General features: G+C 41.9%; 1 protein-coding gene across 2 annotated transcripts in view; it reads left to right on the top strand.

Moving 5' to 3' along the window:
• CRMP1 (collapsin response mediator protein 1) overlaps positions 1 to 24,898 on the top strand; it is a 50,339-nt gene that overhangs the window by 7,460 nt on the left and 17,981 nt on the right. For both annotated transcript variants that reach the window (XM_009099369.4, XM_030239217.2), the window contains exons 2-6: positions 9,363 to 9,451; positions 14,604 to 14,788; positions 16,288 to 16,452; positions 21,412 to 21,473; positions 23,072 to 23,152. In XM_009099369.4, coding sequence (XP_009097617.2) covers positions 9,363 to 9,451; positions 14,604 to 14,788; positions 16,288 to 16,452; positions 21,412 to 21,473; positions 23,072 to 23,152 — 582 coding nt within the window. The remainder of the gene's footprint in view (positions 1 to 9,362; positions 9,452 to 14,603; positions 14,789 to 16,287; positions 16,453 to 21,411; positions 21,474 to 23,071; positions 23,153 to 24,898) is intronic.

The following is a 24,898-nucleotide window of genomic DNA, read 5'->3' as shown; positions in this document are numbered from 1 at the left end:
TGTCTAGGTTTGGATCTATTCTGTATCTCCCCTGACTATGTTTTTTTACCACCCACATTTGTTTAACATACCTACATAAAAGCTACGCTCAGATTGCTCTGTTACTTCCTCATGTTACTATTCTGCTCTTGGGGCATGATTTTGGATGGTTTAGACAGCATTTTTTGTCCTGTTTTAAAGCACCAAGGCCTGGGACTTCTGGATGCCTTCCTACTCTTGACCATTTGCTTAATCCTCAAAATTACATGTTCCCTTGTGTGTCTGTTTAATAACTTGTCCCCTCCCAGCTTGTCCACTCATCTGTCAGTGAACATACGTGAATTCACATTGTGTAGTGGACTGGAATTCAGCCTTGCAGCTCTGGCAATGCTTTAGCTGCTTCACTATAAGTTTTTGGACTCCCAACCACCATTTCCATGATTCTGTGACACACCTTTTCCTTTCTTTTTTCTATAGGAGAAAAAGTGGCTACTTTTTTGTATGTCAGTTCTACGTGGTGACTTAAATTACATTCAGAGTAGGTCCTTCTGGGGACATTTCTATGGAGACTGAAACCTTTGGCAGAGGGACAGAAGGAAGGGTTTGGGGCAGAGATTCCTTTAACTGCCACAGCGAGTTCATCAGTCAGTGCCCTCAGCAGGGCATCAGTGTTTCAGCATCATAGCTGGTGCCACCACAGAGAACTGAGCTGTGCTTTGCTGGAAGCTGGGCAGGTTTGGAAAGGGGACAGTGGCTGTCTGGGAAGACATCTGATCCAGTGGGATGCTTGACTGAATCTTCTTGCAACTGCTGAGAGCAACTGCTGCCAATGAACCACTTTTCTGATAAAAGATCAGGATCTGTTGTCTGCTTTGCTGCCATTTCTTTCAGAATCAAGAATTAGTTGAGCGGTAAAAGCATGAAACTTCCATTTTCATTTGAAGGAGCCAGCAGAGGCCACTGGCTTGTGAAGAACCTGGGAGTTAGTTGAGATAAACTTGGGGTTTGTACATACGAGGTTTGTACATATGAGAGAGGTAAATGCTTCTGTATGTATGAGAAAGAAGGAATGAAGATGAGCAGCAAAATAATTTGCAGGTTTCTAATCTTGCTACATGTGCAGATGGTGGCCTTGTCCCCTGAAGCAGAGATACTTTGGGATTATGTTTGCTTGTCACAAGACAAAAGTTTTTATCTGTAGTGCATGTCCTAATGAATTTTAAGATGTAAGGTATTGTTTATGAATAATAAATGTTCTTGCTGACTTCAGGGAAGTCTACACTCTGTAAAATCTCCTGTGTGTAATAGTGAGGACCCAGGTGGCTGGCTAGAGGAGTAGGCAGTACTCAGAGTGAAAAGGCTGTGGAAGGGAAATCAGGGCAGATACTTTGTGAGGTGAGGCAGCAGCATCACAACGTGCCCTCACTGGCAGAAATAGTAGGTACACAACATGACAGTGCAAAGTGTCTGAGTGCAAACAATACACATGGTATTCACTGCATTCAGCTGATCATGAATTGTCATTGCTAACATCATCTTAAAGGCATTTTCTGCTATTCTGTTTCCCTTGCATCCACCTGCTCTGTCAGAGAAGGGATTCCATATTCTTAGCTGGATTTTGACTGTGATTGGTGCCAAGTCAGATATGTCCCAGTAACCTGATGTGGGTTTCTGATTAGAACTTAGATAAAACACATTTCCAGTTCAGTGGCCTAGAGAAGTCAGCCACGCTGAAACTGACTGTTATTTTCTTCCCAAGTTTAAGCTTTCCTATGAATGGCTTGCTGGGATTTTGAGATCCCCTTTAATTGACATAGCCCGTGTGTAACCCAAGAGATGGAAATAGCAACATATGATGCAATGGTTACAGCCCTCCAGCCCCTACTTAGATGAAACCCCTGCTGATGCCAATGGATATTGTCATCAATAAGATGTTTGTTGTGCTTCCCTTCTAAAAGCGAAGCAAAGATGACATTTTCAGTGAAGAAATCCCCATGGAGTTGGTAGCTGTAGGAGCAGCCCCTTTAGAGTGGGTGATTAAGCAATGAAACTGCTAGCTGAATAGGAAGCCAGGTCTCAAAAGGGGAAACAAAAGAACATCAGATCTCTTAAATGAATAAAGATGAATGAATACATTGGCTACGGACCAAGATACAGCACTAGTACAATCAGCATAATCCTTCCTAAATTAATGGCCATATAGTAGAGTGCATCTGTTAAGAAAAGAACCTTAAAAGCCGGATTCTCCATTAGTGGCCTATCGGAAATGATGCCTCAAGGATGGAGTGTTTTACAAGGCATTCCCAGAGTTGATTCAGGGTTCACCCTAGCTAAAAGCCACTTCCTATGGAGGGTAATCTAGATGTGAAATTCAAAAGGAGGGATACTGCTGATTAAAAGCAGATCTTTTATAAGCAGACAGTACTTCATGAAATCCCATTTACAGCTCTTTGATCCTTATGAAAGGATTTTAAGCAAACGTTCCTCTAGGGAAAGATATCTTTCTTCTTTTGCTATTAAGTTCAAAAATGTTCCTTATTTGTAAGTACTTTGTTAAAAGTGAGATGATTTAACTGTGTTGTATCACAGCTGGGTCTGAATCTGAGTAGCTCTGACAAGAGACAACCAAATATATCCACACACACTCAAAAAAAGTAAATCTCTTGTATATTGTGGGAAATAAGTCTGCAAGAATGAACTAATGGAAGCACAGAGGAGCTCTGAGTGTTTCCTTCCACTGTTTGCTAGTGAGTCTTCAGCCTTTGAGAAATGTCTTCCTTGCAAATAGTCTTGTGGAGATTTAGATAATCAAGGAGAACACAAATATCAGCCTGTGTTTCTTGTACCTTTTCTCTGAACTGAATTCTGTGTCTCTTGTAACTCTCAGTGGACTCTTTATACCTTAGTAACAAAGAATTCTGCCTCTCAAATGCTAAAAAAGTAATGTCTTGGCTGCAAGTGTGATAACAAAACTTAATGCCTTTTTATGTCTATTGCATTTGATCTGATGTCTTTTAAACCACATGCCTTTATAGAGAACTGAAGTGCAGGTGGATTTAGAATTTAAACTGTTTTCAAATGGCTGTTTAGCATAAAATCCTTAGTCATCTTCAGGGCTCTTGACTAATCTGGGTTTTAGAGAAAACAGCCATTGTTGCTCTGGAGATGTATGGACAATGTTATATTCTAGTAAGTCCTTACAATTACACAGAGGGTGAAATCACTGCTGAGTGTTTCCTCATCCTCTAGGCGTGGAAAATCTGGGTTTGAGTGTTGCAAAGAATTTTTTGGTTGCCAAAAGCTGCAATGCAGCAATTGTAAAGGTCCAAACCAAGAATTAAGCAGCACACCACTTAGACCTGTATGCTGGATGAGTTATCTGAAGTTAATTGTATATAAATGCTAAAGCAAACTGTAAATAGTTAAAAATATATGGCTTACTTGATTTAGAGATGAAGATCTAATAGGAAGATGTTCCATTTGTAGAAGAAAAGCAAAAATGTAATAGCATGTGTTGGAATTGCATTCTGGACAGATGCTGCTATTTGATGGAAACACTACTCTTGGAATTTCTTGGATTCTTTTTGTATGGCTAAAATACATAATTATTTTTTTTTAACTCTATCTTGTATCACAGAAGTGTGGTTTTCTCTGAAAGGTTCCTGCAGATGCAGTGCATAGGTATCTATGCTGTAGAGAAGTGTGTGGTTTCTACAAATTGTGCAACATTGTATTTTGACACACTGCACCAATTTGAAATAATGTTTGGTAAATCTTATGGCAGTTTTATTTTTTCTGTTACTGTGTTTTAGTAGTCCCAAGAAGCAGATTTGAGAACTGCATGTCTAAAAGCTATTTGAATTTTGTTGTGTATTTTTAGATACCACTAGCTCTGAGGGGAGTGGGTGAATGGGAAAAGGCTAATTTTAAATTTCTTTGCAACTGTTCTTGCTCTAACATTTGGTTTGTAATTTCAAATAATCCATAGCAAAGTGATTTTCTGCCCAAGAGAATTTGGTTTCATTTGTATTTGCATGGAACCCTCTGCAGAACTGGGGACCATGGGAGGGCTCAGGCTTGTGGTCCTGAAGGTTGGTCAGATGCTGTTTCTCTCTGCTGGCCTTTTGCCATTGATGTGCATGAAAATGTGGACATGCTTCACGAGAGCTGAGCCAAGCTGATTCAAACTCCAGCAAAACAGGCAGTTAGTACAAAGTGTGCCAGTCACCAGCTTACAGATGTTTCATGTTGCTCTTGCTGTAGTGGGAACAATGGTTGTGAGGGAGCGACAGCCGCCGCCTCCAGTCTGAGCAGCCAGCCCCTCCTCCTGCAGCAAATGCGCCGCGTTTGTGGCATCTCCTTCTGCTGCCATGAAAATTGCTGTCATGTCACAGACTAAGCTCTGCAGCTTTGCTGCCAGGTTAAGCAGGAGAAGCTAGACTGTGATTAGGAAGACATCCCCAAGGAAGCAGTGTGCAGGGTTTGAAGGTGAAGGACTGGGAGTAGCAGGAATGGCTGTGTCATACTCAGCAGTGGGCTGAGCTGGCAGGTGCCCGAGCGCCTGTAAAATGGAGCTGCAGGAGACACAGCAGATATGCATCGTGGCTGAGCTGATGCTGTGTCATGGCCAGGTACAGAATTCAGAGGCAAACAGGATTGCAGCAATGCAGTTGCATCATTGCAATAGTGATGGGTGGAGAAGAAACACCTTGGATCCCACACCCAGCAGTGACTGTGGAACATGGGTTTATAGTGTGCTTTCTGCTCCTCCCTTGTCAAGGAGAGCAGGCCTTTTTACCCCTTGCATCTTGGCATCTCATGAACTGTTCTAGGTAATACTCCCTCTTTGTTTTGCCATGTTCCTGCTGTCTGTCCTTGGCAGCCTGGAGGGAGGAAAGGGCCCCGGCAGCTTCTTTTGGCTTGCAGTGGGAAGAAGTGGGCTGGCAGCTTCTTGTGCCAGGCAATGCACTGAAGGCTTGGTATGGAGCCCTTGGAGCTCAGCAGGCAGGGCACCACTGCCCGAGACACCTGTCAGCTGAATAGAAAAGTGGCAGCCACCCTAGAAAGGCTGACAGTGCTGTCACCTCCTGAGCTGGGTGATGAGCCTGTTGTTGTTTGCATTGTGAGAGCACCTGAGGGTCAGTGATTGGCTGACGGTACCTCTGTGAGCTGGGTGTTTTTCCTCATGGAGATTACAGCTGGGAAGGAGAAATACAGGCCAGCACTGCCTGGATTAGTTCAGGAACTTTGGGTCACTCTTCCCTTCCTTCACTGCTTTCCCCGGGGCACTGCAGAGTGAAACAGGCAGAAGCGAACTCTGGTCCCTAGTTTACCTGGACATTTGTCACTTGGTAAGAAAATGGCAAGCAGTCTGCCTGACATCATGGCCCTGGTAAATAATAAATGGCACCTGGTCACGCACAGCCTTCTGCATGCCCGGGAGGGCTAACCCACTTCACAGAGCCCGTGTGTGCCCAGATTTCTGTTCAGGACTTCACTGCAGCAAGGACCAGTGACCTAAACCAGTGCAGGATCACCCAGGCTCCAGTGGCTGTCCCTGAAGCCTGTGCTTGGGCTCTAGCAGGGAATGAATACTGCACGTGAATAACCATTTGTATGAAATCTTGTTTCATGAAGAATACCACAAATTGCTTGTCAATATTAATCTGTGTCTCCTTTCTATTAATTTATTTTTGTGTGATTTTTTTCCAGCCTATTCACGGAAGTGTATCCCTGTGATGTGTGCATCCAGGCATTGGGTACTGCTGCTTTGGCTAAGGACAAGCCAGCCCTGGTCTGGAGCAGGGTGTTTGAGGCAGTGCTGGTTTGCTTGGGCACAGTGTGCTGCTGAGGTGTCCACAGGGCACCCAAACCTCACCTGGGCTGCTGGTGACCATCAACACCATCTGTCTGAAGGTGCTCTGCTTTGCAGCAATCTGTAATGTGTCCTACACTTGGCAGATCAAGCTGGTTGGAGATGTTCCAACAGAACTCTTTTTCTTCTGAATTTGCTGATATGCTGGAATAAAGCATGCTAAAGATGCTTCCACAGCTCTCAGAATCTGATAAAAGCTGGGCAAGGCTCCACAGCACTGTCCCCATTGGCTTGACAGTCTACCTGGAATTGTGTGGTTTTTTGGCAGCCTAGTCTTCTGTGGCTTCCTATATCCAGCTGGGGGAACCTTAGCCTCAGGTGCAGGACTGCTTTTGCAACAATTCTGAATTGTTTGTATTTTCTTCTGAGGTGCAAAGAATTAAAATTTTCAAAGTCTTCATGAAGTGCAGTATATTTATTCTCTACCAGAATTTCTTACACCCTCCAAAATTCTGAACAAGGAAAGACTTTGTAGCTGAATGTTCAGTGATCCTTTATAGGCTATGAAGCCTAATTTAATGGCTGACTCCATAATTGAGTTCTTTCTTAAGACTGCATTTGTATCTTTTTTAGATTAGCTTATTCTAATACCTAATTTTTTTACTTACATATTTATATATCTATGTAAAAACATTTAAAATCCTTGTGTCTATAGTTATTTTTCTGGAGTTGCGCTTAAGCTTTTAGTCTGCTTTATTTTCCTTGCCTGCTACATTTGTTTCTACTTATTATTCATCTTCTCCTGTTTTAAAAGAAATGAAATGTTGAACTTCTTGATGAAGGTGCAGATTTTTTCACTTCTTAGCAGTGACAGATGCAGTGCTCTGGGAAAACTGCTTGCCTCTATTAGTAAGCTTGTGCCTCTTATAATTGGACAGTATTAATGTTTAGGAAGGCAATTGAATGAGCTTAAAAAGAGCTCACAAGATGGTGGTCCCTGCAGGTCAGCAGGCAGTGTAGTAAATCATCATAGTGAGGAGGTGCAACTGCCAGCACGTGGCAAAAGAACTTATTACTATTCTGGCTGCTGATTCACAAGTCCTGCTGCAATTACAAGTGACAGTAGAGAGGCTGGGGAGAAAACAGGGAGCCTGCTCTTGCAAATTCCAGATGGAGGACTTGCATTCATTTCCATTCTCTAATGGGAGGGTGACAATGTCTGAGGCAGGTCCTGGGGACATGTCATCATAGTTCTGTGCTTTGGTTACCTGCCAGCCCCCAAGGTTGCTGCTGCAGCACATGGAGAAGAGCTTCAGACCTGCTGTGTCTTTACTCTTTTGTCGTGCACTGTATTTAAAATGTCTTCTCTCCCCTTCTTCCTCCCTTAAAAGTATCTGTTTTTCCCTTTTTCCTTTTTCTAGAATGATACAGAGTGCTATAAAAGTTTTGAACCTGCAAAATTGTTCAAGTACAAGCTAAAAAGTAAATGCGCATTGTATAACAGAGGTTATACTGTAACACCCCCAACTCTGCCTTACTGCTTTTTAATGAACAGTTTTAGAAATTTATTTGTTTTGTTGTCCTGGTTTTATAGATTAAGAATATATCAACTTGTTTGCTTTCTAAAGTGGGAACTCAGGACATTCATAGTTTATATGCCTGAGTCATGCTGTAATTAAATCAGGAATTGAATCTGGACTGAGTAGCATAAAACATGGACAAACTGGAGATTCTGAGTTATTGTCTGGTGAGCCAAGGAAATAATTTATAATAAAAGGCTATTTTTGTGTATGAATGGGAAAAAATTGTTCTGACTTCTTTAAGAGTTTTCCAGCATTCACAGTCACTCAGCAAAATTCTTTCCAAAAGGGCTATGTACTTGTCCTGGTTTAATCCCAGCTGGCAACTCTGCCCCACATAAAGACTTGCTCAGTTCTCCCCCACCCCACTGTGGGATGGGGGAGAGAATTGGAAGGGTAAAAGTGAAAAAACTTGTAGGTTGAGATGAAAACACTTTGATAATGGAAATAGAATAATTATAATAATAGTAATCATGATAATGCATTTGGTAGGAAAAAAAAAAAAAAGAGATCAATAAAACCAAAGAGGGACAAGTGAGGCACAGTACAATTGGTTACCACCCACCTATTGATGCCCAGCCAGTCCCGAGGCAGTGCTCACCCATCAACCTCCCATGAGCTTTATTGCTGAGCATGATGCCATATGGTATGAAACATCCCTTGGGTCAGTTGGGGTCAGCTGTCCCAGCTACCCCCTCTCCCAATTCCTTGTGCTCACCCAACCTCTTTCCTGGTGATGAACAGAGGAGACATTCACTCTCTAAGCTCCTCACAGCAGTAGCTAAAACATCCTTGTGCTATCAGCACTGTTTCCAGCACAAATCCAAAGCAGCCCCATAAAAGTTGCTGTGAGGAAGATTAACTACCCCAGCTAAAGTCAGAAGAGCACTGAAGTTATGGGCTTGCCCTGTCTTTGGGTGGTAGGGAGCTGACATTTCCAGTATGACTTCTTCAATGAGAGAGTTTAAGTACTTGTTCTCTGGAGTATGCACTGGTAAAATCTGTTTTCTATAAAATGTAGTTTTTGAGAACAGAATATAACCAATTGAATAAATAAGAATATAAGCAGACAATTGTTGTGAACAGTAGCTCTTGCAGACTTGATATTTTGAACAGTCCTTCTTGGAAAAAAAGTTTTCTTCCTGGCACTTTAGAAAATACCAGGAGCTGGTGGTTCTTTGTGCTGTTTGTGTGATATTTCAGGTGAGCCAAACTTTGGAGGCCTCATTCCGTCCTCATGCGTGGAGTGAGGGAGATATGACATGGGCAGTGTCAGCACAGAGTGCCCCCAGGTCATCAGCAGCCTTTGCCCTGCAGAAATCACAAACTGATTACAATTAATTCTTCATGCCCATAGAAACTCTGCTCAGCCATGGTCTGTACCACAGTACAGGAAACAGGAGGTGTGAACCCTGTCCCTTGGCTGCTGCTCAGGAGTTCCTCCTGCTGAGCTGGTGTTGAAGGAGCTTCCCTGGTGAGGAATATCTAAGTGGCAGGGCTAAGCAGCCTCTTAGGACCTTGTGCCTCCCCATTCAAAGCTTTGCTACTTTTCCAGAGGTGCCAAGGGTGCCAAGTGAACTCAGTTTGGCCATTGCAGTGTTGGACAGTTTCTTCTAGGGGCTCTCTTTCCCTCTTGGCTCTTGTGCAATGAGGTGGTAAAAAGGGGATGTAGTGGCATTGCAGGTGTCTCTATGTGCAGTGATTGCTGCTTTGAGCAAAATGAACTGTGATGACGATGGGGTCTCATGTTCCAAAAGTCAGGAATAAACTGAAACTCTCCTGAAAAAGGATAAAACTATCATGTCCACTGAAACTATCAATGAAACTATCCTGTCCTCTGTCTGTGTAACCACAGGAACCCACCTTTAAATAGAGTAGTGTTTGATATTAATGGCTTTCTTTATAATATGAGCATATTTGTTTTCATATATACATTATTATGTTTATTTATTATGACAAACCCACATTTTCCCTCTTTTTTCCTCCAGAGTGACCGACTGCTCATTAAAGGTGGAAGAATTATCAATGATGACCACTCCTTCTATGCAGACCTATACCTTGAAGATGGACTTATAAAGTTGGTTTTTATTAAATATTGCTTTTTTTGCATGTGTGTTAACATAGACTACTGTGATTTCTTGATAGTGCTGACTTAAAATATTTGCGGGCAGAATCTCAGTGACCTCTAAATGTGAGACTGTACTTGAGGAGTGTTTAATTATTAAATTCTAGCATTTTATCTTCACTAAGATTAGATAAGTAGAAAATTTCTTTACTGTAAGTTGAAGATATTTGCTTTTTGAACAGTTCAATCACAGTTTCTTCTGAAATAGTTAAGGCAAGTAGGCACTCTGAAGAAAAGAAGTAATGGTAAGGACAATGAAAACCTTTTGAGTCCATGAATGGCAGAAAGCTCTCTACAGCTTTCCTCCCTGTACCTAGTCAGTGCAATTGCAGCCATGCTCTTAAGGATTGTAGGGCACAGAAATCTGAAATATGCCCTGTGTTGCATGGTGCAAATGAGGACCTGCTATGTCTCAGTTGCCTGTTGGTTAATGCTGAACCACGGCATGTTCTGTTCCTATAATGTTGTTATGCATTGTTACACAATTAGAAAGAAAGTCCTGATTTATCAGGCTATAAAATACAGGAACTGGGAAAGTAGTTGTTAGGTGAAAAACTTGAAATATGTGTTACTGATAGCCTGGGAAACTGTAACAGAGATGTCCATGTGCTCTGTTGTTCTTGCCTTGGCTTAGTGGAGATGAGGGTCTCTAAGGTTTGCAAAGTTAGGTAGTGTGTGAGCACTCAGATGTACACAAAGATCAAAGCCTTTTTCATGGTTGCTAAACACTTTCACTAGTGACTTAAGAAGCTTGGTCTCCAGCGGCTACAGTTTGATGCACAGAAATATAATTATGGTTATCTGGTAAATAATTAATTGCCTGCTTGTTTTCAGAGTTCCTTAAGAATGTAATATCAGATTAAAAGTCCAATTCTTTATATATCTGTGACTGCATGTCATTAGGATGCACACGTTATCATAACATGCACATGCCATTATGATTCAGGTTATTATAACAGAAGTATATCTGAATACTTTCATCCACAGAGTGTGCAGTTTTCTTTTTATTAGTTTACTCTGCCTTTCCATTTGTAGTGTTAATTGAAGGCAAAAGTGAAGAGGAAACAAAATTTTGAACATGCATCTATTTTTAAAGCACCAGTTAACCAAGTTGTGCTCTCTTTGATGGGAGGTTTGTTGAGTTTTTCTGTGGTTTTGTTAGTTCAGATACAAATCTTCTATTAACACTTGTAAGCATCAGAACAAATTAAACAACGAAATGCATGAGGTGCTGAGAGCCTGAAACTGTTGCGAATTTTTGGCTTTGATTCCAGAAATGCAATGGTAGTTAGCAGGCAGGTTAGCAATGCCAAGCCTTCACCTGCCCTTATTAAGTACATAGACTCCCTCTGAAATCCGTGTGTGGATCCATACCTCCCGGAAGTGTCTCAGCTGCCCAAGCTAATTAGGGTTAATAATGAACAGACAAGCAAGATCTTAATTTTTAAGAAGCATTTATCTTTGCCCAAGGAGGCAAGTTCTCTATTTAGCACCCTGAGTTATGCCTGATGCCCTAGATTTAGACGACCCAAGATTTTTCTTTGTAAACTGTGCAAGAAGTCCTGCTCTGAAGTAATTTGTGAGGGCAGCCTGCTGTGAGATGGGGTTGAATTCTTACTGTGTTCAGATGATAAATTTTGCAACCTAAGAAAGCTTTGGGTTTGTCTGATCTCTCAGTTTCTTCAGGTGGAACTGGCCATTGTGTCTGAATATTTAACATCATTGTTAAATCTGGCTCAAGCTTGTTTGGAGCTGGACCTTGAAACTCAGTCATCTGCATTTCAGTTGATGCTATAACTTTCCAGCTGCAGATCCTGCTGATAATACAGAATTCTAACACAGAATGGAGCAGACACCAAAGCACTCAGCCCAGAATAGGCAGTAGTGTCCTGGTTTTACCGGGCTATAAAAGATCTGGGTTATTTTTCTCACTCTGAAATGAAAACTGATTGGAAAAGAGAGGGTTGGGTTTCTCTTGCAGCCTGATGAAAAGATTTGGGTCTTTTAATGCAGATCACTCTGCTGAGAGGAAAGCAGATGTAACCTTGAGTGTGTTTGAAGATCAGATATAGTTTGGAGGATGGTCGATCAATGCTCAAACTGGCTCCCTAGGTACAAGGAGCAGCCGTGCATGTGGATTTTTCCTACCTGAAACTTAAGCCCTGCACACTCAGATGGCAGGAGAAGCAGTTCTCCATTATCTAAATAGTATTTTAAATACTATTTGGTAATTTAAATTGGCATATAAATAATGTATTTTGCCTACATCTCTCCTGCCTGGGTTATCACGTGAGGCAGTGAGCCCTGTGCCTAGTGACAGGTCATGGTCTGGTGCTTGCTGTACTCTGCTCCATCTCTGCCAAGGGGAAGGGTTGGGTCCCTCTGGGCTGGAGGGACAAACAAGTGGCAGGGTGGGGGTCTGGGGACATGGTCTCCAAAGCTGGGCAAGTGATGAGTGAAGTTAGGAGGGAACCTCAGATGTCTAAAAAAGGTCTGGGCTTGATAACTGGAGAAGTACAACCAGAGAGTTCTGGGAGAGGTTTTCAGCTTCCTTGGATGAAGCTTATGAAGAGCTGAAGCCTGCTGTTTCGGTTGTGCTTTAATCAGCTCATGTACAACAGAATTTACCAACTTGTTTGACTGAAAATGGCAGACAGCATTAGCTTCCTGTGGGTCTGAGTTTTCTGGTTTCTGAGATATGAGGAAACCAACTCAGTCATTTGTACAGTGTCTAGAATGCAGTTATCTGCACTGTTGTATTTTTTTACCCACAAGTAATAGAACTCCATTCTTACATACAGTCTGCATTAATGAGTGGGCAATTCAGGGATCGTGTCACATTATCTCCTACTCTCTGTTCTACTTGGACAGAATAAAAATGCAGCAGTGAAGATCAGACTTCTCCCAGCCTTAATCTTGATGCCAGGGCAATAGAAGACACAGGTTTTTGACAGATAATAGTGCAGCATCATCCACAAAGGCTGTTTGGTCCCATGTCACTTCAGCATGTATGATTTCAGTTGAATAAGATGTTACTCAACCATACACAGAATATAATGAGCATTGAATCATCAAAAAACTTCAATATATAGTTAGCACACTTTCACTTTGTTAGGACATGTGTCTTCTTCAGGAGGAAATTAGTAGATACTGATTGTGGAAGAAAATATAAATTAATCGCTTTTTTTTTGTGAAGGTTTTCATTAATATTATTCTCAGAAGGTGTGTTAGTACTTGCAGTGTGGTTACTCCTTGGACATACTCAAAGGAGATGGGTCATAGTTAATTTTTTTCCCAGTTCAATTTCTTAGCTACATAAATGCTCTACAAAGCTGGAGGGTTGTTCTGATTAAAATCTTGGGAACAGATTTGACTAACAAAAATTAGTGCAACACCATTACTACGCATGGGGCTACCTAATTTTATGCAGCCATTGAATCTGTTCATGGGTGCAGTGCCTTATGATATGCCTTTGTGAGGCACATTTTAAAACAGAGGAGCTGCTTGCAGCTTTTGTTTGTGCAATTGGATGTGCTTGGCAGGTGCTGGTTTTTGCATCCAGGTTGGTTCCCTGTTTGTCAGAACAGGGTGTTCTTCACACTGTGCAGCTGCACACAGGTTATGACAGTGCTGCACATGTTGATGACTGGTGGGTGCCAGATGTGCAGGTGCCAGCTCTCATGAGTAAGCCCTCCTGGATTTGTTCAGTGCTGTGACCCCATCCTGGGATGCCCACGAGGAGTTTGTCCATGGAATGTCTGTGCTTCCCTCCAGCCAGAGCCCAGGGCACTGCGGGAGACGAGTTGCTGGAGGTGACATTTCTGCATAGCATATGAAACAAATTCTTGACCTCTTGGGGCTGTTTATTAACTCTGCCAGTTTGGCCAGATTCCAATGTGAATAATTATCCCCCTTTTTCTTATTTTTCCCACTGGTTTTAATGAAGAGTTGTATTCACTTCTGGTTCTACCTTATCACAGTTGGCTGTTAATCAGTTGCTGTGTTTTGAAGTGTAGGTGGGAGTCGCATTTTAATATGGGGAAACAGATTCAGCAGCTCAGATGTCTGAGGTATTTATTTAGCTGTGGATAAAAGCTATTTTATCCAGAAAAAAGAAAATTAGGACCAAGGACTCTGTGTCTGTAATATGAGATAAACTAAGTGAACTTTAACTACCTTACAGTTACCTCTAAGCCCAAGTATGCTGTGGTGTAACAGTGCAGAGACATGGCTTCCACATAGACCCCTCTCCCTGTTTGGTGCCATGCAAAGTAGACAATAAATTCTAGCGTGGCTTTAGAAGTTAAAGCTTAATTTATTTGTAATCGAGTCTATGAATAATACAAGTATTTTGATCATAAGTATCTGGAGTTTGATATTGGTATGGGGAACAGATTAATATTTTTAATAGTGAAAAAAAAAATTCCACTTTGAAGACCTGAAGGGAAAAAATGGCAACAGCTAATTATAATTTTTCCACACAGTTATGCAGAATGTTTCACTGGCTTTTAACCTCAAGAGGAGGATGAAGAATATGGGACATGGTAGATTAAACATGTTTAGGTCTCTTAGATACGTATTTCTGTATCTTAGGTTATTTAGATTTCTTTTTAAGGATAAATTTGCATTGCATGATGACAAAGTAATTATAAAATTTTCTGATATGCCTTTTGCTGCTGCCATATATTTTTACAATTCCGGCTTGGTCCTGTATTTGATCCATGTTTTCCTATTTTCATTTAACAACCTAGTACACAAAACTGGAGCCCCCAAGAGAGCATTAAGCATGCATAATTTGAATTGTTTAAAGATAGAAATCATATAAAAAATAATCAATTTTTAATGCTCGTGCATTACAGCTCCTTTATTGGCCACTAGAGCCATGCAAAGCAAACAGAGCTCACGGCTCAGCGAGTCAGCTCTCCTCTGCTTTGTTCTGCTGTGCTGGACAGGGCACAGGGAGCATGTGCTTGAGCTTCACCTTGCCTTTGGGGACTCACCTCCTGCTGTATGGGCCCAGGCTCCCTCTCCCCTACATGCCTCAAATGGCTTTGTCCTCTGTGCTTGTTCCAATAAAGTAATACTGGCTTTCCTTGCTGTGCAGGCAAATAGGAGAGAATCTGATTGTTCCTGGAGGAGTCAAGACCATAGAGGCTAATGGGCGCATGGTTATTCCTGGGGGAATAGATGTCAACACTTATCTACAGAAGCCCTACCAAGGGATGACTGCTGTTGATGACTTCTATCAAGGCACAAAAGCAGCACTAGCAGGGGGCACCACCATGATCAGTGAGTACCAGCAGAGCTGTCTCTGTGTGGGGATAGCTACCACAGGCTTCATTCTGATTTTCTGAGATCTCTCAATGAATCTTCAAATTTCTGGGCATTGTGTTTGAGATCCATTCATCATTGCTAACCAGGGTTGGCCTGAAAATGAACCTATCCTCAGAAAGAAATCCCAGGATGCGGAATTGTCTCTTGGATTTTCCTCTGAAATACAGAACAAGCACTGAGGGATAATGTACATAAACTCGGGATTTTTGGAAAGCAGTGTGGGTAGCGCTGTAAGTATATGGCACAGAAAATCTGACAAAGATCTGCTGTTCCCACCTACTGCCATTTCAAGAGGTTTGGAAATAAAATATGCTTATTTATGAACTTGGATTTGGCAGCAGGAATTGAGGAAGACCTTAACAGAGATGTCCCATAGGAACATCTTTGTTGGTGAAAGGAAGTGTTTCTAGTTGTTAAAGACTCTTCTTCTGTCTGCAGATGGTGGGACAAGATTTATCTCTTTCCTTATGGCCGTGATTTGATTTTGGTTAGATGCTGTGAGGCAATTGTTCAGGTGCCATAAATTGTTTTAGCTTCCTTGTGGAGAGGAGCTTCCCACTGGTGTTTTATTCCCACTGAATTGGGATGTGTTTTTTTTTTTGTTTTTTTTTTTTGGTGTTACCTGTTACCCATATACAGGCATCAGCTGAAAGACTCTTTGGCCATAGGCACAAAATGCACTGTTGTTCATTCCTTTTGTTAATAGTTTTTTTTCAGTCTGTGTTCTTCAGTGGATTATCCCTGTGTTGAGTTAGGCTTGCAGATGGCACTGGTAAGCCCATCTTGATTTGTTTTTGTACTATCTAACCCTGCAGAGAGAAGTACCTATGCAGAAGTAGTCATGTCTTTATGTCAGTGGATGGTGTGGCACCATTAGAGGCAGAAAGCCTTGAGGCAGGGGAGAGGCAGGGCATTCAATGGACTGTATAGTGTGACAGTGTTTGTGCTCAGTGTCACCCCCGTTCAAACCCTTGGCTGTATTCCCAGTTTTGGCTGCTGAGAAAACATTGAACATCTGCACTGATGTGTTGGTGGGGCAGAGTGGGCCAGTTCAGAGGCTGTGAGGCACTGGTTAATCATTGTGCTTACTGTGAAATACACAGCAATGGACACATCAGACAAGAACTACGGTGAAGGCCAGAACCTATGGTCTCTGACAATAAAGTAAGGGTAAAGACAAATGTTTCCTAAACTGTGAGGTGTTTGGCTCCCCCTTTGTGTGTCTATTGATGCTGCACCAAGCAGGTTGCCAGACTCATCTTTAGTATAGACTGTTCACAAAGTCTGCTGCACCTGGGGCAGCAGGACCTGGCTGACACCCCTGAGTTACAGTCAGCACACAGACTGCCTCCAAGACTGCTCTTCTGGCTGAGGTGCTGGAAGACTGCTCACACTGGGGAAATCTGAGCAGTGTGCATACTGTCCTGCTAACACACACTCAATCTCTTTTTCAGTTGATCATGTGCTTCCAGAACCTGGAACTAGTTTACTGACCTCTTTTGAGAAGTGGCATGAGGCAGCTGATACCAAATCCTGTTGTGATTATGCTCTCCATGTGGACATCACCAGCTGGTATGATGGGATTCGAGAAGAGCTGGAAGTACTTGTGCAAGACAAAGGTTAGTGAGTGAAATGTAGTAATATTTTTTTGTTTTATTGAAATATCATATGAAGGTGAAATTTTGAAGTATTTCAGTGAATGCATAGGCACTGGCTATGCTGGCTAAGGTTCTTCACTACCTTGAACTTGTATTTTCACTTCCTGCTGTGTAAAATGGACCTAAAACTTTGTGCATATATGTGGTGAGTTTGTCCAGTACAGACATGGAATATTAAGATGCTTACATTGTCATAAAGAAATTTGTCACTTTATCCTTGCTTGTATATGTGGAAATAGGCTCAGACATTGCATAGGTAGGTTTTTTTTGAAGGTAAAACTCAAAGATCAGTATTTAGGATAATCAGCCCATTCACCTTAGATCCTCTATTTAATGAATGAAGAAAGTGAAACATTTCAAACATTTCAGGTTTTAACTAGACTGAACGATTTGATTCAGCTGCCTCAAATTAAATCTGAATATGAAGAGCACATAGGGCTGTGAAAATGTCACTACAGGCAAGATCTCATTTTGCAGCAGTGACTTGGAAAGATTTACTTGCTGAGACTTGATTTTGTAAATAAGACATGCCTATATTTTTAGAAGATTCCAGTTATTAGAAAAAGAGATGCTAAAGTTAGGTATCTAATATTGAAAAAATGCTCTGATTTTCTCAAGTGCTTCTCTCTGCTGGCTTTCCCTGATGTTACTAGAAGATGCCATGTTTCAACGCTTGCAAAAAAAAAAAAAGGTCACTTATTTAGGAATCTAAAACACTTCTATGGGTTTGACTCTGTTCAGTTAGCAGGCCTACTATCATGTGAGATGCCTTAGGTTACCTTACCTGGTCTCCAGCTACCAATTCAGAATAGCAGAGATGAAACCTCTCCTAAATGCATTTCCACACATGTAGGCTCAATGCGGCAGTCTCATATAAGGAGGGCATCTTTGTGGCACCAGATACCTCTGTGGGCAATGGGATCTAGCCTTCAGAAGATCCTAACTTAGATGTTGTTCCTTGAAATTGTGCCTGACATCTTGTATTTTCGGAATCATATATTTTCACATATTTTTAATTTTCTACTTTTCTTGAAAACATATGGATATTAATTAGGGAATATTTTCTGAAATGGTATGTGGTTTCCATGGGCAAATCAGAATGACTCTTCTGTTGGGAAACCTAAGTGATGTGTATATGCAGCATCCTTTGCAATGTGTAGAGCTAGTGTTGGTTCAGATGTGAAGGGTTCTCTTTATAGAGAAAGGTACTATCAAAGTAGAAAAAAAAAAAAAGCAAAATGCTATTTTTGAGTGCACAGTTGTTTGCTGAGATGCCATGGAGTTGCAGTCACCTGGGAGAATTTATTCCATGTCAGAGGATGCTAACAGTACATGTGCTGTGTAACCAGATTTTAGGCAACAAAACACTTCCATCAGCAAGACTGCACATAATTAAAGAAACTGTGGCTGGTCTTGCGTAGTTCTCTAGTACAGGGGATTTTTACAAGGTGATGACATCTGTCAACACAGGCTGTGCTAAATCTGTGCTGTTTCCCTGCTATCAGCATTAACATGAATCTGCTGCTGTGCATTAGCTGACTCTCAAGACATGTATACTGTGCCTTGTTTCAAAGGCTGGGTATTATTTTCCAGAGCTCCCTGACCACAGATGGCTGAGCACTCCCAAATTTGCCCAAGGGTTTACATTAAAAGCCTGGTGCAGACAGTTATGTTAATAGTTCTCTCCAACTATTGAAATGGGAGTTTTCTATGTAAATCTGACCTGCCTTGAGCCATCAGGGGAAGTAGAAATCTGTTCATTGGTTCCTGAACTGAGATTTATGATGGAGCCTTGGTGGCCTTTTCAGTGGTGAAAGCATTAGGAGAATCTTTGTTCTCATGTATGTCTCAGACAGGCTGTGTGAGTTACTCTCATGTGTTGGAGATACAAGGTAAGGGCGAGTCTGAACGCACAAGCGCAGTAGCAAATAATTCAGCGTGGTGAGGGCTTTTGAATTAATGGGTAATATTTCCTGATAATTGGAAACATTTAATCCAGCTGGTGCAAATAGACTTGATGTCAGTGGAGTGACCCTGGTTTTCATCAGCTGGGAATCTGGATTGAATTGGTTCTTGGCTGACTGTGGGTGAGTGAGCTGAGTGACAAGGCTCAGCTCATTGTGTTTCAGAGCTACGTGTGCCTAATGCAATCAGCATGAGTAACAGGGGAGCTCACAGAGTGGCTGTTGTGGTGCCTTGTCATGAGGTATAATTGAACAATTAATCAGTTTTAAATCAATACAAAATTTAATTTAAGGAGACAGGCTTTGGAAGTGCCTGAAGAGTTTGTAGAGCCAAATATTGATTATAAACACTCAGACTTGTATAATTTCGGCAGCTATTTTAGGATTGAGCTTCTCCAGTATAAGCAAAGGAGCAAGCGCCTAAAATTGCTGACAGGGGCCTCACTGGTTACTTTGACTTTGTCACTGTTCAGAAAGTTCAGGAGTATATGTAGTCCTGCCTAAAATTTGGAGAGGATTCTGTTAAGTACCCCTGGTGTGAGAGCAAGTAGTGTGTAACAGATGTGAAGTATTCAGGTCAATAGGCCACAGACCAGGGCTTTTGAAAAGCTGCATAATTCCAATGAGTAGGTCAAGGAACCAGGCCAGGGCAAGGAGACTAATCTCGGATACCTGTGTATGTAAATTTGTGTTATTTATCTTGGTATCTGGTATAGGTGCTCTCCTTGCAAGGCAGGATTGTTCACACCCTCTCACCTGTTAGCTATAAAGGCAGCCCCTGAAATGCTCTTCTCCTGTGTGTGTGTCTGGTGGCAGCTGAGGGTGGGAATATGTGTTTACATGGGAGAGCTCTGCTTCTACACTGTGGTAGGGAGCAGGCTCAAAATCCTATGGCAAGTTCCCTACTGGGATCCCTTCTGCTCCCATTAATTTCAGGGAGAACATTAAAAAGAGTGAGAGCAAAACTCAGTCATTTTATCAAGGTCAGAAGAGGGCCCAAGAAGATAGCAAGGCAGTAAAAGAGAAAGGATGAGAATATGTGTTACTTGGGTCAGGGTATTGTTCTTCCCCCCACAGCAGTCAGGGAAAGCTGCCTTACCTCCTGCAGGACTGTGATGCAATGAATCTCCTGGAGGATGAGGGAGAGCAATGGGTACCCTGGCCCTTGGCCACAGGCAAGTGTGAGGTGTCAGTCCCGTGCCATTGCTGAGGCAGTCAGCGTGGCCTGGAGCAGGCCCAGCCTGTCCTCCTTGCTTTGTGTGGGCATGGGCACCCCTGCAGAAAGGTGGCTCCTGGATGCAGCTGGCAGCTGACACCTGGGGTGGGTTTGTGGAGAGAAAATGGAGCTTTCTCTGAGGCAGGCGGGATGGGTGTGCTGGGCCCTGCTGTGAGCGCTCAGAGGGGCTCAGGCCACGAGGCTGCAAGCGTTGGCCCCAGGCAAGGCCCAGCCAAGCTTAGGTTTTAAAATAAGAATGTACTGAGTACTTTGAAATTGTAATGAGGAGTAGAGGTAGGGATTACAGTTAGTAAAGGCTGTATGTGCCTTCTGAGAACATGATAAATAGGAAATGGGAAGAAAGCATGGGCTTACAGGCTGACAGGGTTCCACCGTTAAGGCTGGATTTGCTCAGCGTGGAAGTCAGCAAGGAGGGGCCAGCTCCTGTTTTGTGTTTCTCTCTGAGCTGCCTGGACTTAGCAGGAAGACATAATGCCAGGGATCATTTCAGTGTTTTATCTTGCATGTATCCTGGGGTATTTTAGTCCTCTAATTGTAAAGAAATGAATTCTCTGTGTGTGTGAGAGAGAGAGAGCAGGCATACCCTCTGTCTGCTTGAGGATGTATTTGCTCATTTTAGAATCATGAAGGAGTTATAGCTTCATCAGAGAGATTTATTCATTTTATTCATTCATGTAGACAACAAGAACAACAGGAACATTTTCTTCTTGCCCCAGGAAGCACAGTTTTCATCACAACTGTTTTGAAATGCAGCATATGCAGCTTAGGTAGCTTAGAATTTACTTTTTTAAGCTAGAAAACGATGATTCTGGTCCTTGGACCAAACTGGGGATCTTGCCAGTAGACTAGAAAGTAAGACATATATAAGTTCACTAATATAAATTCATATGTACAGAAATTACGAACAGAAGACTTTGTAAGTTGCATTCTGTAAGAATACAAAGCTGTGTAAATAACCACATCTTTGAAATAAATAGCAACACTTATGGGGATTTGAATACAGAGGGTTATTGACAGCTGACGCTCAACACTAGCATTTCTTGGAGATTTCTGAAATTTGAAACTGTTGTCTAGGTTTTTTATGGCTGCCAGCATAAATACTTCCTTCTTTGGAAGGCAGAAGGGATGTGGTGAGCTGCCTATAAAACTGGTTTCAAGCTTTGTTTTCACTCATTCCCAGTGTCCACCATCAGCTAAGCTAAGCACTTTGGAGTGTAAGGTCAAGAAAAAGCAAGTCTGCATGCCCATTCAGATACACATTTCCTACACCTTCTCAGCACTTTGGGGGAACCTAACCAGAAGTTTTATCTACCAAAAATCACAGTTTAGATCAAGCTGAAATGTTTTCCTGAATAGCTAAAGAAACCGAAAAAGAAAAACACTGATTCACAGAACCTTACACAAGATTTTTTACACTTCACAAACTTTACATGCTTGCTTTAGCCCCCATTGCTTGTTTGTGATTTGGCTACAAGCAATCCTCTTTGCAGTGGTGGCTGGGTTACCCCAGGGATGAACACAGGCTACCCACAGCATCCAGAACATTCCCCCAGTGTAGAGGGCATCCAGGCTTCTAGTCCTAGCAGCCATTTTTGGCAATCACTAGTGAAAAGCCTAGTCCAGACATACTCTGTTACTTACTTTTCCTGAAGTTTTTGTTCAAATACAATTTAAGAACACACTTACATGGCAATCCCTTTGAATTTTGTCTTGGAACAGGTGTGAACTCTTTTCAAGTCTACATGGCGTACAAAGATCTCTACCAAATGTCCGACAGCCAGGTATTGCTCTGAATGCTTTTCTTTGCTGTGATCTGTCCTCTCTTTCCTCATCTCCCAGCACTTGAGGAGTTGCTGAGGTTAAATCCCAGAGAAACACTCTCACTGGCCTGATTGGCACTGGGAGGAATGTGCAGTGGTGGTTTACTCTCTGGAGGGTCAGTTCTGAGCTGTGCAGATCACCTGCATGTGTTTCTTCAAGTGTATGACATTCACCTTCTGTAAAGATCTTCTGGTGTCTCCCAACATTGCAGCCACTCAGCTCTGCTCAGGATTTCACTCATTTTATTTTCAAGGACTCTAGGTCAGAGAGTGAGGAAAAGATGAAGCACTCGAGGCATGGCAGTTCTGAGGCTTCAAGAGTTTCTTGGTTGTGTAAGCAGCTAAATGGAGTTGCTCTTTGGGGGAGGTGGCATTTTCTCATTAGGGCTGGAGATAACAATGAGCTTGTTTGTCCAGAGCTCATTACAGATTCCAGACTCTTCAGCTTTCCCATTCATACATAGCAGGCCACTGTAAATGGACAATGGCATCTGTTAGTAATAATAATATTTGCTTATTCAGTAGATAAAATGTTTCTGTCTTACTTATTCCCAGAGCTACAGCTCCTGGTATCCTAAATAACTGTTGTTACATCTCCAATACATGTGGTTTTAATTGGAATTTTGGACATAATAATTTATAAATATTCTCTGACAGGCAGTGCCTGTTAAATTCAACTCCCTGTTGGAATTGCCAAGAGGAATACATCAAAATGTTTAATGTGTGGCTGGACTAATGGCTGTTACCTTGTTTAAATGTCCCTGTTGCAAGCTGTATACTGCAGCCCATTCAATGCTTCCTGAAGTGCCCTAGTGCAAAAGCAGACATTGAAGAACCTTTGTCTTCCATATTTAATCTGTGTTTGAAAACTGGGCTCCCAGTTACTGAAGTCTGGTTTAAAAAAGGGGCACATAAGCTGAATAGCTTTTGGAAAGGACTCTGTGTTTCAGTAGATGTGTGCTCAGAAATTACCAGTAAAAGCAAAAAGATCAACTACTGCCCTTCTTTAGAGATGGCTGTTAAAACTTAGAAGGCAATTAAAAAAACTAAGCATGCTCTAGAGAAAATATTGTAACTTTTAATATCTGAATTAAAGATGTTGCTGAAAGCTCAGCAATGATGGCTCTAAGATGGTACAAAATGCCAGCACATCAGAAAAGAGATGTTCTAGCCATTCTAAAAGTGCCTGTAGTACATGGCAATAAGTCTATTTTTATTTTACATTTGCTTAAACTACAGAACTACAGGGCTACTAAAATTAGCCCTGTGTTGGAGGGCATGGGGAGGTGGCCCTGCAGTGTAGGGGCTGGGGCAGACTCTGTCCCAGGGAAATCCAGCCCTGCTGTTAACCCTGTTTTGGTGCAGCTGGTGTGTACAAGGGTGAGTAAGTCAGCACCAATCAGTGAAGCTCAGGTTCTGTGTAGAAAAGAGATCATTTGTTATTTGCCAATATAATTACCAGCATAGAAGATACAAAACTGAGGGGAAGAGAGAGGTCTGATTGTTAAGTAATGTGTTTTCCTTATTCAGCAGTGTTTCCTTCTTTGTACTACCTGCAGCTTTATGAAGCCTTTACCTTTCTAAAGAGCCTTGGGGCTGTTATCCTGGTCCATGCTGAAAATGGAGACTTGATAGCTCAGGTGAGTGAACCATCATTTTTGCTTCACTTTGTGAGATGATAGATATAAGAGAGGAGGAGTTAAATAGGCCAGTCAGAGAATGGGTAGAAAGAAGGGAACTCCTGGAGAGAGCCTTAATTGAACCTGCTGCCCTGCACACCATTGGTATAAAGCCTGGGATGAGAGAATGAGTCCTTTTGCATTAATTGGCAGAGCATCCTTCAGACAGAGCAATGATCCAGGCAGCTCCTTGCCTTGACAACAGATTAGAACTAAATAAGGAGGGCAGAAGGGAGCAAGAAGATTTCTTCTGAATCCAGCAAATACAAGTGAAGCAGAATAATGTAAAGTCTTGTTCACAGGTTTTAGGTACAAAAAAGGGTCTGAAAGCTTTGTACTAAAGTATTTTGCTACAGCTATCAGCATAAGCAACACAGTGAGTTTGGAGCAGGTATTAAAGCTCACAGATCTATTTATTTTTGAGAATATTCTTATAAATCTCTGAAGTTTGAGAATAAGAACTACTGTGATCTTGTAGACATTTCAAAAATATGTGTTTAAGTATAATCCATGCTCTTAGAAGATGCATCTGAGAACCAGGAAGCTGAGCTCAAGTTCAGAATGTTCCATTAAAGTGCCCTGCATCTCCAGTGCAGTCCTTGCAGGTCAGGTGCCCTGGGAGCTGCTGTCCTCCCTCTGGACTGCACCATGGCTCTGATCAGTGCCACAACACATGGAAACATGGAAAGAGGCAAACCAAGGACAGCAATTGATAGTAAACCTCCCACTGGGCTTTCAGAGGCCAGGATCCCCCTGTGAAACAGAAGGAGCAGGTTTGGGTGGGTGTTATTTTGATGCTACATTTGTGACAGATAAAACTTTGAAGGCTGTTGCAGAGATGTCTCACTGCCCTGATCTCTCGTACGTGCGTCAAGCCCCTCTTAGGTCAGTGAGGCTCTGAGTGAGCCATCTGATTGATCTGCTGAGCTGCTTATCTGCTGGCTTATCTGCTAGGGACTGGGCTGCAGAGCTGACAAGGAAATTACAGCAGCTAAAGCTGTCTTTGAGATCTAGACAAGGCAACCCACCTTGTCTCACATCTAAGGGAGAATGTCAAGGGAATGTTTGAGTTGTTGGGCAGTGTGTAAGAACTCTTGCCTTGGGTGTATTTTGTTTTTCCTGCTGGGCAAAAAACATATCTCCATCTGCCTGGTTAGAATTTACCCCGTTTGAGATCTGCCTTAACTTTAACTTTGACCAAAATAACCACTGGGATCAAAAGTTACTAGTGAGGAGTCAGCAGGCACATACAGTGTGGTTGTGTCCTTCCCCCACTGAAACTAGGTGACAACCCTCATTTGAATTCAAGAGAGGAAAAATCTGATTTCTCACAAAGTTTGGCATGAATAAAAAGTACCGAATACGTAATTTATAGCTTTAATACAACATAAAATATATAGTAGAATTAAAATGACTATTAATAAGCATGATTAAGTCAATATTACTATAGGAATGGCAAAATAAAACAAATCAAATTGCATCTGTGGTGTTTTGATACATTGCCCATTAAAATCAAGGCACACTCATGGTATTGCATATTTGATAGAAGTATATTTCAGATTTCTATTTTTCTATTTCATTTTTCTCTGATCAGCCTTAATATATGGCCATCAAATATGAACAACCAGGACAGAAAAATTATTAGGAAAAGAGGAAGTCATAAATAAATATAAGTTATGTTATACATCAACTTATTTGTTCATGTTT

This window comes from Serinus canaria, chromosome 4 (assembly GCF_022539315.1).
Source record: "Serinus canaria isolate serCan28SL12 chromosome 4, serCan2020, whole genome shotgun sequence".
NCBI lineage: Eukaryota > Metazoa > Chordata > Aves > Passeriformes > Fringillidae > Serinus > Serinus canaria.
Note: the sequence above shows the minus strand (reverse complement) of the source record. Positions and strands in the feature narration are given on the sequence as shown.